This window comes from Sinocyclocheilus rhinocerous, unplaced genomic scaffold, assembly GCF_001515625.1.
Source record: "Sinocyclocheilus rhinocerous isolate Xijiao unplaced genomic scaffold, SAMN03320098_v1.1 scaffold306, whole genome shotgun sequence".
In the NCBI taxonomy this organism is placed as follows: Eukaryota; Metazoa; Chordata; class Actinopteri; order Cypriniformes; family Cyprinidae; genus Sinocyclocheilus; species Sinocyclocheilus rhinocerous.
The window spans coordinates 1,728,476-1,740,658 of NW_015662161.1; the positions used below are offsets into that span (position 1 = coordinate 1,728,476).

At 35.5% G+C, this 12,183-nt stretch overlaps 1 protein-coding gene across 1 annotated transcript in view; it reads left to right on the top strand.

Annotated features, from left to right (window-relative positions):
• Positions 1–12,183, top strand: part of LOC107727503 (corticotropin-releasing factor receptor 2) — a 73,008-nt gene that overhangs the window by 20,492 nt on the left and 40,333 nt on the right. Inside the window, exons 3-6 of the mRNA XM_016537375.1 lie at positions 8,269–8,354; positions 9,313–9,419; positions 10,176–10,293; positions 11,062–11,215. Of these exons, the coding sequence (XP_016392861.1) occupies positions 8,269–8,354; positions 9,313–9,419; positions 10,176–10,293; positions 11,062–11,215 (465 nt within the window). The remainder of the gene's footprint in view (positions 1–8,268; positions 8,355–9,312; positions 9,420–10,175; positions 10,294–11,061; positions 11,216–12,183) is intronic.

A 12,183-nucleotide genomic window follows, 5' to 3' on the forward strand; every position in this document is an offset into this window, starting at 1 on the left:
CTTTATGCCATTTATTTTCTCCTGTAGGTAAACGTTGACTCCTTTATCTCTCTCTCTCTCTCTCTCTCTCTCTCTCTCTCTTTTAAATACCACAGTGAAGGTTTGGATATGTTTTGAGAACATGATTTATTGAGGTCAGTAAAAACCTGTTCATGACAATAAATTCCTTGTCACTAATTTAAACTCTTCTCAGTGCATAAATGAAAGAAAGGACGGGTTGGAGTTTTTTACCAAGTGCAAATAGAAAATAGTGAGGAGATGTGAAAGCATCTATTGTGAAGAGACTTCTAAAGAGTCACAGAGAACAATCACTGTGGAGGAGTGAGCATTTGATTCTCCCAACATATGTGCCAACACCGACGTTAAAAAAGGGTCTCAGAGCAATTAACTGATCATGAAGTTGATCTTGAGTTATATAAAGCCTCATAGCAATGACTTTAAAAGTATCACTCCTTTTTGTTGTCTTTAAGGTTATTTGAAGTGAATCTTACACTCTTAAAAATAAAGGTGTTTTAAAAGGTTAATTCACAGCGATGCCATAGAAGAACTATTTTTGGTTCCACAAAGAACCATTCAGTCAAAGGTTCTTTAAAGAACCATCTCTTTCTTACCTTTTTATAATCTGAAGAACCTTCTTTTGCCACAAAAAACCTTTTGTGAAACAGAATGGTTCTTTGGATGGTAAAGGTCCTTTATGGAACCATTTAGACGAAAAGGTTCTTCTATGGCATCGTGAAGCACATTTTTTTTTTAAGAGTGTATAACACTTATCATCTGGTTATCACTTCTACTCAGTTTGACAGCACCTGGAGGAATCACTCTTTAACTTCGGTGACAAATTGACGAAAAATCTAATTCCCTAAATTAAGCCTTGTTGCCTGATTTATTGTCTTGTGCGGGTATTATGAGGGTAAAAAAAGCAGATCATTGTAAATGCTTTAGCTGAAAGGAAACTGCCTCCCAAATGGAGAATCAAGCCCTTTGTTTTAAAGGGGTCATATGATGTTGCTAAAAAGAACATTATTTTGTGTATTTGGTGTAATGAAATGTGTTTATGCGGTTTAAGGTTCAAAAAACACATTATTTTCCACATACTGTACATTATTGTTTCTCCTCTATGCCCCGCCTTTCTGAAACGCGTCGATTTTTACAAAGCTCATCGGTCTGAAAAGCGAGGACTGGATAGCTGGCCAATCACAGCACACCGTTATGATTGGCTGAATACCTCAAGCATGTGACGGAAATGTTACGCTCCTTACCATACTGTGATGATGCCCTGTCCGGCCGGAGCACCGAGACAAAAACATTAAAACCCATTATAAACGAGGCATTCGTTGCATCCAGTGGGGACATAATTACTGATTATAATGACTTATACTGTCTTTTTACGCGTTGCATTGCATCACGCCGCGTAAACATAAAACCATGTCTTTCAGGACATGGCGGCAGCGGCAACAATACTACAGCGAGAATAAAAGTTATGCTTTCTTTCTTTGCGTGAACATTTGGGCGTTGTTATGCAAATCTTCCCACATAGTGATGTAGGTATGTGGGGGCGTGTTAGAACGAGCCGTTTTAGGTAGGTGTGGCTGACTCTTAACTTTTATAAAGAATATCTCTTTGGATTTGAGACTTTAGTCTTTGCAACTTTACAGATCTTCTTTATGCACCAAGAGCTTGTAACACTCCAAAGAGAAAGGAAAAATTTAAATCGCATCATATGACCCCTTTAAAACCCTCCTGATTTTATAAGTCCTAGAATTTATTTTAGTAGTTTAAAAGCTAAAAAGGGGCATTTTGGAGCATGCCAGAAAACAAAAAAGTCAACGAGAGCTAGGGAGGGGGGGTTGTGCCAAAATCATTCTTTGAAAATCATCTTTAATAAAATGTTAAATAATCAAAAGTTTATTCATTAGAGGAGTGTAGCATTTTAAATTAGTTCAAAATTTTTTATGTGTAATTACAAAATTACATATCAACCGCACACATTAGCTACTCTAAAGTCAGTCACAGACACAGTCACATGACCTAAATTGATAGAGGAAGGAAGCGCAGAAAAAAAAGAGTGGAAAATGAAAAACAATGCATTACAAATGACTTGCTTGTGATGGAGAGAGTTGCTTAGAACCAATCATTTGGAACAGAATATTTTTCTGCTTCTGTTTCTATTGAAATTAAGTGTGCAGATAAAAATTTAATTCATTTATCATTTAGCAAATAAAACGGTTGTATTGCTTTGTACGTGGCTGTTCACAAAAAAATAAATGTTTACGTTTTTAATAGTTTATTAATTTAAAGCACTTATAAAATATATATTTTGGGGAGTTTTTAACCACTGTTTCATAGTATGCAGTATATGCAAGTAGTTTCATACTTAAAGTTAACATTGTAATGGTCAATTAATTTTACTCAGCCATGAAAATATAGAGAGAACAATGAAGAAATTATAAAAAAGGACAAAACGAGAACAGGTAGGAATGGCTCACACAGGACATTATGACTAAAAATATCAGGAAAGATTGCAGGTTAGAGTATTGCAGATTTAACATTTATATATTTTGTGAAATATCTTATCAGTTTACTGTAGCACAGAGATAAGAAAGCAAATGCGTCCAGAGCGGGTGAAGAAATGAACAGCCACAGAAGATATTATGACTTAAAAGGAGTCATGTGTAGTTGTTTTATGTGTAGTTTTTTCACCAGAAACAGTCATGATTTTGTAAAAAATTACAATTTTTTTATTTTGTATCTAGCTCTTTGAACGAAATGCTCAATTTTTGTCTGTGTCTGTCAGTACAGGAAGAATTGGCCTTAAGACTTTCAGTATCTGCTCTTCTCTCCTCCTCGGCTGTTTATGACTGACAGAGCCAGCGAATGGGGCTGAGCATGTACAGTAAGGATGTAAAAGCAAGCATCTGTCTTTTTAAAGTGACAGTCATATGCAAATGTGTTTTAGGTCCTTGTGACATCACATACTCACACATTCCAAACAGGCTGTTGAACCTTGTTTAAGCAAAGATATTTTTGCAGTGAGGAATGAGGAGTTTAAACTTTGTAACTTACAGGACATTTTTATAGTACAATGATCTCTTAGTTGTCAAAAGCATATAATAGCTTGATTGATGCTAGTTCGTTTTTACAGGAATATTAGCTTATTTTACTTCATACGGGTTAATATTTCCAGATTGACTTAAATCCTGTACAATTTTTAAACACTTTGTTTTACATGATACTGTGCATCCTTTATTTTGGATGAATGTAGTTCAATGAATACAGCGTATTTTATAGATTTAATTATTGTGTACATTTAAACTAATTTTTTTGTAAAAAGATGTCACTCTTATTTGTCTAAAGATCAAGGAAAATTGAGGCGCCAGCTCTGATCTTGCATACCCCTCAGCAAATGTGTAGTTGCACCCCTGGGTCTGAGGAATTATTCCCACAATCCTGATTATGACTGTCAACAATAGCAATGTTGTGTATTGACTGCTCATCTGGGGATTTGAGACCGGCGTTTATTTCTTGAATTCGTTCGTTTGTCTAGGGTCAAAGATGCTTGTTAGGAACTGCTTTTCCTCACGGAAGCTTTGTCTTTAAAAAGTTATTTACTTATGTGGCAAGTAGTCATGCAATAAATCGTGTAATATGGTTGTTATTGCAAAATAAACCTCTTAAGGGTGACTGCTTTGGGGTCCTGATCACCCTGTCAGGGTTTATTTATTACACCCATAATAATAATAAGTTGATCCAGAGACTTGAGCCATAAATGCCACTCAGAGACTAAATAAGAGAGCTGCAAAAACACTATCTGATTGGCTGATGGCAACAAGAACTAGAGCCAGTCCGTCCTATAGATGATATATGTGGTTGCAGCCTGCAGACCTCATCATAAAGTAGTTGTAATATGAAGTTGAAGTTATATAAATATAAATGTATTTACCTGTAAATATGAAAGTACATTTATAGCTCTGACTGGTTTTAAATTGTAATTTTGGTCACCCCTGAAATGGGTCATACCATGACCTGAGCAGTTGAATTACATACACAATAAAGCCATGCTTATTTAGGAACCTGCATGCATTGTATGAGTGAAGAAAGAACATAATGTAAGTGTTTAAAATGCATATACACAGTTGATACACTCTAATATACACATCAGAGAGTCCTTTGTACCAGACAGGCTCAGATATACTGAAACATAGCTCATTATGTTTCCAGTTTCATTTCTGGACATGTCTACTTCTCTTATTAGGCTTGAGTCAGATATCAGTGATGGAAGCCACCGGCTCAGTTTAATTTTTTTTCCGTAACGGTCAAAAAAAAATCCTTATTATTGATTTTTCTGGAGCTTAACCATCCAGCTGCACAGACAGTCAACAGACTCTTAACAGGTACTTGATTTCCTTAATTAAAATCTCTGTAAATTTGAACTTTAAAATTGTAACCGGTCTTATTTTTTTTCTTCTTTTTATCAGTTTTGTAACAGAACATGTAAGTGTAATCAGCCAGAACATGTTCAAATGAGGATACTTCTCACCTCATCTCCACTAAGCATGCAAATAAGTGACAGAAATACTGAATTTATGATCTGTATCGTTAGAGTTTTCAATAATTACTTGGGTTTATGCCGAGTCACAAAATCACTTTTATCACTTTTACCTTTAAACACTTGAAGGGCTCACATATTGCCCATTTTGGCCTTCATGACCTTAATAGGGCATGACTTAATTTTTTTATTGATTATTATTTTAATTAAATTCTTTGAGGTTCACTTATAGTGATAATAAAGTTATCAGCGCCTGCTTGTTTCTGATTGTTTTTATCTATATAAATCCGTAATTCACAGTGGCATGCACAGACCTCCGCTGGGGTGGGGGTGAAATATACCGCATACCTCGACCCAAACTGTGTTTCTGCTGAACTTCAATACTTCAATAGGACACATTAATACATCTGAAAGGAATTTTAATAATAGCAATGTAAATAAAGGAGTGACAACCAATACGAGTGAAGACGTGTCAGTGGCGCTCACATGTTGCCCATCTCGAGTGCAAGCAAGTAAGGACAGAGAATTTAGGGTGCGATTTCACTCTTCTATATGATTTGTCAGCCCGGTCTCATGAAAATGCGTATAAATAGTACGCCAAATAAAAACAAAAACTCGTGGTATTGATACGCAAAAATGGACTTTGGCGTGCATATGATACGCATGTGTTTGGCGTGCATATAATACGCAGTTTTCACGTGCATATGATACGAAATTTGTTGGCGTGCATATGATACGCAGTTTTCGCGTACATATGATACGCATCTACCCCACAACCCTAAACCTATACCATCGCGTAGCATATACACGCCAAAGTGCATTTTTGCGTATCAATACCACGAGTTGTCGTTTTTATTTGGCGTACTATTTTTACGCATTTTCATGAGATCGGGTTGGATTTGTCTGTAAACAAAGACATGAATATATGGATGTATGAATGAGTCATCTGAAACTGTATATTGATATATACTGTATGTGTGTATATTTATACATACATAATAAATATACAAAGTACACACACATATATTATGTAAACAAAAATGTTTATTTTGGATGTGATTAATCGCGATTAATCGTTTGACAGCACTAGTATTTTGACATAGACAGTTGCTGTTCATATCCTGTAACCTCATAATCCACAGAGAGAAACCAAAATACACACAGAATGATGGATGTAAAGATGTCGTGGAGGATTGTAAAGATATTTCACTGAAACCTGGCCTTCATTACATTTATTTTGTTTTATTCATTTTTGCATTTATTTATGGTCAATGTCAGTTAACATTTATTAATGTATTCAGCTAATAGTTTTAGAGGACTGTCATTTTTGCTAGTTCCCTATGTCAATAAAAAATAAATGTACCAAACTGACAACTTGCTATATATTTTTTTTAATTAGATTGTGTGGCAATAGTATATCTGAATATGCCTGATGAAGGTCATGGGACCGAAACGTGAATAAATCTTTTTTTTGGATATGTTCGCAAGTATACTGACTGTGTGCAGGATTTATTTATTTATTTTTATGTAAAATGAATGTTCTCTTTTATTTTTTATTTATTTATTTGTTTATTTTTAATGAGAGAGAACCCCGTTTGTTGCAGACCCTATTGGGGGGAATTGGAAAGATGAATTGGGGGTCCTTCAGAGACTTTAGCTCAGCATCATCTTCACAAACTTTAAATTCTTCCAGAAGCATCTTGTGATCTTTTTAGGTGTGAAGATGTCACCCCCTCAGTAGGTGAGCGAGGCAATAAGGAATTGCACTTTTGGAGGGAAAGTTTATGATACTTTGTCTTCTGTTTGCATATGAAATTTAATTGGGTGATAGGGGAAAAACGTTCAAGATTCTTATAATACTAAGATGTAAAGGTGTTTGCCGAGAGTTAATACAAATGACAAATTACATTAATACAAAATTAACAGGAAAATCATGAGATGGGAAGATCTGATGTTTGCTTGGATTGCTTTGTGCTTATATATTTCTCAAGTGGTTATATATAATGTATATGTAACGGAGGGAACACAGGAAGCGTGCAGATCCATCTGCAAGGCTTTATTCACAAGAGACGTGGTCAAAAACAGGCATAGGTCAGACAATGGCAAACAGGTATATTGATGGCAAGGCAAGAGGGATAATCCAGGTACAAGGCAAAGGTCCAGGAGCCCTCCGTGGGCTATACTCGGGAAGAGGAGTCCTCCCTGGTAGGGACTGGGACCTGGGGAAAATTGAGGCACAAGAGACAGACAGAGCATATACGGTCTCATGGATGGGACAGACAGTTCTTTCACAAACGGCTTCCATAGCCATGACAGGACGAGCAGAGAGTTCGCAAACGGCCTCTATAGCCGTGACAGGATGGGCAGTGAGTTCACAGACGGCCTCCATAGCCGTGACAGGACTATCGCTAGATGAGTGGAAAATGCAGAACAATACACGGCGATCTGAACAGGAACTGAGAGAGTGTTAAATAGTGTGTGTAATGGCTCTCAGGTGAGCGTGTGAAATGTGACGGCTGTGTGATCAGTGAATTCAGCTGTGTAAGTGCAATGAATGATGGGAACTGTAGTCCGGAGTGACATGTAACAGTCTGTGTAGTGTGAGAGTCAATGTAATGGTAGAATGACCTCTAGTGGCAATCGGCCGGAAGGCCACGGACCGGATTCGTGACAGTATAGGATTAAAAGGATTTAATTGTCTGTTTCAAAGTGATAGTGAAACACACTCTAAATTCCTTTGGGTTGTAAAACAGTCTTATCTCGCTGGTGTGTCTTTTCTGCTCTGGTAACCAGAGGACTGGTTCTGGATCTGGGTGTTAGTTGCAGGTTGCAGTTCCTCTGACAGCTAGTTTGGTTGATGGGTGATGGGTCTTATGGATTTTTTATTAAATATAACAAATCATTTAGTGTCTTATCTTTAGACACTACATCACCCAGTGCTTTTGCCATAAATGTATTGCCTTGCCATGATGAAATCAATCGAGATATCAAACATATGATTGTAAATGAATAGGTCGAAACTAAAATCAATCAAATCAATCAATGATAATAATAATCCTTGGCAAAACAAGCTGAAAAAGAAGTGACTTCGTCATTCAGTATGGATAAAAACAGCTGACTGTTTGTGAATTCTGAAGTCTCTATTAAAATTGCCATAATAATGAGATGCAGCATATTAACAGGATTTTGAAAAATCTAATTTATTAAGTTCACAAGTGCAGCTTGGAAAAGAGATAAGAATTTTCCTTGAAGTTGGAAAAAATGGTAGTGCAAAGCAAGACAATTTAAGCATGCTGGATTTTCTGAGATATTCAAATTAACACCTAGGAGTAAGAAATGAAGTAAATCCTTCTGTGCATTTGCATATTACATGTTCAAATAGCCAAATGGAAAGCAACATATCAAATAGGTGAACCCTTAATTGGAAGGTTTACTCTAGACCGAGCCAGCAGCCCTTGAAATAGGGTAAAACTTTAAATGAGTCAGTTCCATCAAGCTGTTTTATATTATACTGTACATGTGCATTCAGCAAGTTCTTGAGTTAGGACATTTTCTTCAAAGAAGTTTTTGACTACCCATTTATTTTAACTTGTGAATTTGAACTTATTATGAGCACTGAACAATGAAATATTTCAGGAGATACACAGAAACCAAAATACACCTTTTGGGCTTTAAGAACTACACTGACTTATGAACTTCTGCTTTCATTCTCCTCTCCACAGGAATTGCGTACCGAGAGTGTCTGGACAATGGCACGTGGGCACTGAAAAGTAACTACTCCAACTGTGAGCCCATTTTAGAGGAAAAGGTGGGTAAATGTGCAATAAAACCTGAACTGGACATTAATTTTATTTTCTTTCTTTCTTTCTTGCTTTCTTTTCTTATGCCTTTACATGAAGTTTTAAATACAGCTGTCAAGTGAGTTACAGTAAATTTGACACCCTTCGTTTGATCTGTTTTCCAACAGGGAATGCTGTAATAACATTTCTCCCATTGTCCTCTGCACCAGCTGCAGTGTTTACTCTACTGTTGTTTCATGTTTGAATATGTTCTTGAATGTGAATATATGAAACTTGAATATGGTCTTTTATAAGTCAATAAGATAAAAAAAAATTAAATACAATAAAATACAATAAAAATAAAATATAAAAAAATATATAAAATAATAAATAAATATATAAACTAAAAAAAATAAAATAAATTAAAATAAAAAAATTATTCTCTTTGCCAGATTTGTGCAGTATATATATATATATTATTTACTTACTGAAAGCAACTGCAAATGTTTGATCAGATATTGCAATGTCAATGCTTTTACTTTATGTTGTTTACAGAATCCACAATGCCTCTGGCCTTACATTCTGAATGACATGCATAGCATGTAATCCATTTGGCTCAATTATTTTTCTATCATCGCATGTTATGGAGTAGCCTATATTTGACATAAAAAATAGTAAGCATATACATAGTATTGGATGCTGTGTAACTGATATATAGTCTTCATCTTACTTCTCACTTCACATGACTTCTGCGTGCAAGCATTATGCAAAAGCACAATTGGATGGCTTTAGTGCTGTGTCACAAGTTTTATGACCTCATTCAAGGACTCATGAGAAATATAGAAATTAATCTGTTTCTAGTCTTTTGGAAGCTTCCATAAAATATTGGTCACTGATTTGTGCCATAATTGCAATCATTTATTATCATTTCATATGTTAGGACACTGAGTTCCTTCATTAATCTTTTTATTTATTTATTTTTTACAGAGGAAGTACCCCATGCACTACAAGATAGCCCTCATCATCAACTACTTTGGGCACTGTATATCTGTTGGAGCTCTCGTTATTGCCTTCATTCTCTTTCTGTGCTTGAGGTAAGTGTGTTGGTGTATTTTCAGCACCATACATTCTCAGAAATAATGCTGCAAAAGCTGTCACTGGGGTGTTTCCTTTTCAAAAGGTACATTTTGTACATAAAGGGTCCATTTTGGTACCTCAAAGGTATATATTAGTACTTAAAGTGTACATATTTAAACCTAATAGGTACAAAAGTGTACCTTTTAAAAAGGTACCAGCCCAGTGACAGCTTTTGTAACTTTATTTCTGAGAGTGTAGTGTGAGAGTAATACCTTGTGCTGAGGCCGTGCTTAAAGCTAAGAAATGCTAATTCAATGAAAGTAAAATTTATATATTATGAAAATGAAGGAAACTTAGATTCTAATGAGGATCATATATACGCAGTTTCTGTCAATATTTACTCTAATTGGATGAGCTAAGGTTGCTGATGTGATGCCCACACAAACCACAATATTTTGATAGCACCACAGTCACAGTGTTTCCACTCCTCAGGTGAAATTGACGCATGAATCACTTGAAAAATAAATTAAACACATATTCTTTAAATATGCAGGCTTCATAGAAAGTGTTACTGAACATTTCCTTAAATACATGTTCAGAATTCTTAATCTTTTAGAAACGACTGTTGTTGCTAACTCTGTCTCTGGCTCCTCTTTGCACAGTTTCATATTCATGCATATGTAAGTCCTTAATCAGCTCATGCAATGCTAAATCTGGGTCACAGTGTAATTTCTGAAATGATTGTTTCATTGATTTATCTGTTTAAATTCAAGGAGCATCCGATGCCTTCGCAACATAATCCACTGGAACTTAATTACGACTTTCATTCTGAGGAATGTAATGTGGTTTTTGCTTCAACTGATTGACGAAAACATTTATGAGACGAATGAGGTATGAAACACTTCTAAACTTACTTTTCAGCCTATTAGTAGGTTTCTAACATTTACATTTATAATGTTGCCAGTCGATTCCTCACCAATATTGTATTACTGTATTACTGAAGGTATTGCATGGGGTATTTTTTCTTTGCAAAACACTTTAGTGTTATTTTAGTCTGCTGGTATCTAGTGCCTCATTAGAGTCTTTCAGCATTTTTATTTCAAACTTGACAAAGTAATTGACAGTGAAGAGAAGAGATCAAAAGTCAAACTTACTTCATTTTGCAGTGTTTCTAACATACAATGCTAATTTAGACTCTAAAAATGACTGTTGTCGAAAGCTTCACTGAAGAACAAAGGAACAACGTGTTCATTGAGAGTGACATGAGAGGAGTGCTTTCCAAAGCAAAAGACAGATAAACAGCCTTGACGAATGTCATTTCAAAATATACACTTTAGGTACTAAAACGTACCATTTAGGGGTAAATAAGGTACAAAGATGTACCTCTTAGTTTACAGTACTGCCTCAGTGACAGCTTGTACCTTTTTCTGAGAGTGTAAAGAGTCAAAAAAACACAACTGATAGATGCTGTTTCCATGAGTTCAAGTTATAGCACCTTATAAAACACATTATAAAATGTTTGAAAAACCTGAGACGTGAGGTTGTTTTATGACCTATAAAAGGTTGTATTTTAGCATCAAGTCTGTAAAAGGTTTGCAGTGTTGAAAAACATCCTTATATTCACCTCAATTAACACCCTGTTCCTTTCTCTCTGTACAGCCCTGGTGTCGTCTTATAACAACAATCTATAATTACTTTGTGGTGACCAATTTTTTCTGGATGTTTGTGGAGGGCTGCTATCTTCACACGGCTATTGTGATGACATATTCCACAGACAAGCTTCGGAAATGGGTCTTCCTTTTCATCGGATGGTGTGAGTTGATTTCTCTACACAAGTCTGCTTATTTTGAAAGGCCTCATCATCTGCAATTTGCACTGAATAAGAAAGCTGAAACGTAGTCTGCTATTCTTTTTGGTTTATTTGGAACATTTCCATCTTTCGTGTGATTCTTGTGAATATCACAAAGCATGTGGACATTGCAAAGGTACTTAATATGCCACGTAGAGGAAACACTTTCGGCTTGATGCCACAGAGTGCTTTCAAGGTGAGGATGAGCACACAAAAGCATTAGTTAGCATGCTATGAGTTTAAGCTAACATAGCTTATCAGCTAACACTGTTTACTGATAGCCTGTGAAAAGCTCAAATTTTTTTATTTCATTGACGTGGGTAACAGGGATGACATAGATTAGGTGTCACCCGGTTTTTAAAGATTGTGTAAAGTGCAAACATGTTTAAAGGTCACACTAGGTGTGATTTTATCATTCAGTGGCATATGGGCATGAGTTACATTTTAGTTAGTATTATTGGTATTGTTACTATTACTGTTGTTGTTAATGACCTGGATAGGATGGTCAGTCACAATAAAACTATTTTTTTCCATAACTCATTGTCAATAATGCATCCATGTAAATTCAGTTACAAACAAGAGCAGCAACTGCATCTTGCAATGTTCAAGAAAGCAATGTTAATTTTGACAGCAAATTTTGATTTAGTTTTAGTCATAGTCTTTTGACTAAAATGCCATTTATTTTTAGTCATATTTTAGTCATCTTAATTGTTTTTAGTTTTAGTCTAGTTTTAGTCGACTAAATATCATAAGATTTTAGTCGACTAAATCTACAGTAAATTTAATTGGCTAAAATCTAATGGGTTTAGTTACAGTGCATTTATGAAGCATTTCTCTAAAATTTCCAAACTCATTATATAGGTTTGATATTGTGTCAGGTTTTATCATGATAGACACCGATTTAACTGCGGTGACACACAACATGCCTTTAT